We start from the raw sequence: 3,234 nt of genomic DNA on the forward strand, positions 1-3,234 counted from the left end.
ACACACACTGAGACATCTGTTTTTTAAGTCTCCAGAAAATTATGTTCTAATTCTTGCATTAAAAAAAAACATTTTTTTTTTACATGATTCTGCTGGTCTCCTCTCAGAAATGTTATCCTTCACCTTGTCATTCTGGCAGGAGACATGAAATTAACACAATTGTATGTCTTAATTATAGTCCACAATCAATAAAAAAAAAGACTTAATTTATTAAGGTTCATTTTAACTAGATGAGAAATGTTTGCTTCATTTTTGATCTCTAACAACTACAACACTCGAGAAAATAAAAACCAATTCCTAGGTTTCCTTTCTTGTAAGCTGATTGCTTATTTATTGTTTCTTGTAGCCCTTGAGCCAAGCACACTTCTCGGTAAAAATCTTCAGCCATTTTCAAATGTTAACACATCATCAATATTAATGGCTACTTAAGACCACCATATTTGACCTTTGCTAAAATATCTTTAACTTCTGGATATTACCATTTATTAATCATTCAATTCTTAAGTTTCCTAGATTTGCTGGTTGGTCTGTTTGTTATTTGTTATAAATGCTTATAACTACCATTATAACATATCTGCTAGGTCATTACACTTGTGAATGATAAATTCTTTTTTTTTTTCTTATCCATCTTTTCTACAGCCTCCATTTGATGGAGAAGATGAAGAAGAACTGTTCACCTCCATCACAGACCACAATGTTTCTTACCCCAAGTCTATGTCTCGAGAAGCTGTGTCAATTTGTAAAGGAGTAAGCATTTTGAACAGTATAATTTTTTTTACTCAACATATGTCTTTATTCATCATTATCATCATCTTCCCCATCAGCATTGTCCAACCTATGCTTTTCCTTATTGTCATCATCACCATCATTATTGTCATCAATAAAAATCAGTAACATCATAAGCATTGTCATAATCACCTGGGGCAGTCTCTAAGTGGCTGCTAGACCTGCTAGAAATATCATTGAAATTTCCCTCAAATAACATCCTACTATCTTAAAAAAGTAAAGGATAGCTTCATTTATGTCATCCAACATACCTTCTAAAAACACAGGCTGGTTGCAGCTAGAATATCTTCTATCATAAGTTTGCTCAATCAGGGTTGACTGAGGCTAAACAGTAATGCCATCACACCACCACCATCATCATCATCATCATCATCATTGCAATTGCTACCATAACTATCAATATCATCATCAGTCAGCATCATTAAGGCTTTGTCAACCTTGATTTTCCTTAAGCTTTCATTATTCTACAAAATGCTAATGTACCATTATCATCATCATTGTCATTATCATCGTCACCACCGTCATCGTCATCATCATCATCAACTTGTGTTTAAAGCCTGCTCAGATTAACTTTGCCTTTCACTCTCCCAAGACATGATAAAACAAGTAATGAGGGATGAGTTGATGTAATCAATGCCTCTTTATGACTTCAATCCACTGATTGAAACAAATAATAGAGTAAAAGAATACAAACTTCTAAATTCATTTCCATTTTTTAAAATAAATAAATGGCCGAAGTACAAATAAATTTCCCAGTTTTACCAAATATATTTATTATTTCCTTGTCACTTCATTTTCAAGTTACTTACCAAAAACCCCTCCAAGCGTCTTGGCTGCACTAACAACGGTGAACGAGATATCAAAGATCATGCTTTCTTCAGACGCATCGATTGGGCAAAGGTGGAAAGTCGAGATGTACAGCCACCATATAAACCGAAAATAGTGAGTATATATATCTACACATACATCCATACATTCACCTCTGACTTCACCTTTTATTAATGGTTCTTGCTTGCTTTCTTCCCTTCTTTATCTGCTGTTTCTTTGAATTTCTGATCATCACATATTCTTGGTTATGCAAGTTACTGGGTGGCATCAAACATGACCTGACATAAAACGTTATCTTTTATAGTTATCCATTCAATGATGAAATAGGAAACGGTTACATAATGTTTTGCCATGAAGGCAACTCCTTCTGTTGATATTGCCATCATGTTGTAATTGTTTCAACCACTATCTCCTTTCACAGAGACCAGAGAAATCTACTTACTTATAGGTTAATACCTAATTAAGAAATCTTCATTTGTTATAATTAATGAGTAGAATGTTTTTAACAGATTCTGTGTGATGATTCACGTTTCGCCGCCCCCTAACTTGGAGATAATTCACCACCTGCCTGACTTACCCTATATAGACTACATGGCGATGAAGTTTTCTCTGCAGCCCCAACAATCCACTGGCTTATGCAACTCACCAACATTGTTTGTTTTTCTCACTTAGATTGGTTTTTTTTTAATGTATTTTTAATTGTTTGTTGGTAGATATACCAAAACTTGTTATTATGATATGAAAATATGTTTTATTAATGTACATTTATGAAAGTTACAACTGTGTTAAATCTAAGTGTAAATGCATTAATAGATGTGTGTGTGCATGCATATGTGTGTGTGTATATATATATATTATGTTTGTGTGTGTTTATATACAAAGAAACCTGTATGTTGGCATGTCTAGATATCAAATGTTACATTTGATACCATTTTTTTTGTTAACTCTCAACTCCATCTTCTGCTCAAATTACCTAAATGCATTGAATTTGTTCAGTCAAAGCTACCAAGGCTTTCCTTTATGAAATTGCTGTTTGTCAAACATTCTCCAACTGTTATACCCATACACACTCACATAACACACAGATTTGTGTTTTGTGTTATATATATATGTGTTATAATATACCATGTGTGTATTGTATATAATTCAGTTGATTGAATAAATTTGATTCACAAAACTGTACAGTTTGTACAATCTTGTATATAAACTACACAAATTATATTTATAGTTTTGTATATAAAGTTGATAAAGATGAATAGATTTTGTATTTTTGATGGCTCTAAATAGTCATTCAATGTACTTCTTCCATCTTTTTACAAGAGTCTCCGCTGTAAGCATCACAATTCAATTCACACAGCTTGTTCACTTTTGTGAACTTTAACTTGATATGCATATAACACTCACTCTCACATACACACCACACACACACACACACACACACATACACACACCACACACACACACAATACACGCATGCGCACATACACATGCATGCACAGATTGTGTTGTTCCCCAGTATATTTAAATGTATAACTTCACATATTTACAAAACTCTATTGTTACTTTATTGAGCACTTTGGCAATTCTTTTATACATTAAAAATATGCAGTATTTTATATA

The 3,234-nt window shown here is 32.9% G+C and overlaps 1 protein-coding gene across 2 annotated transcripts in view; it reads left to right on the forward strand.

Annotated features, from left to right (window-relative positions):
* The window catches only part of LOC106874285 (calcium-dependent protein kinase C), a 344,185-nt gene that overhangs the window by 299,756 nt on the left and 41,195 nt on the right, over positions 1-3,234 (forward strand). For both annotated transcript variants that reach the window (XM_052966508.1, XM_052966507.1), the window contains exons 14-15: positions 640-747; positions 1,588-1,728. In XM_052966508.1, the coding sequence (XP_052822468.1) occupies positions 640-747; positions 1,588-1,728 (249 nt within the window). The remainder of the gene's footprint in view (positions 1-639; positions 748-1,587; positions 1,729-3,234) is intronic.

The sequence above is a fragment of the Octopus bimaculoides genome, chromosome 3 (genome assembly GCF_001194135.2).
Source record: "Octopus bimaculoides isolate UCB-OBI-ISO-001 chromosome 3, ASM119413v2, whole genome shotgun sequence".
NCBI classification, from domain to species: domain Eukaryota; kingdom Metazoa; phylum Mollusca; class Cephalopoda; order Octopoda; family Octopodidae; genus Octopus; species Octopus bimaculoides.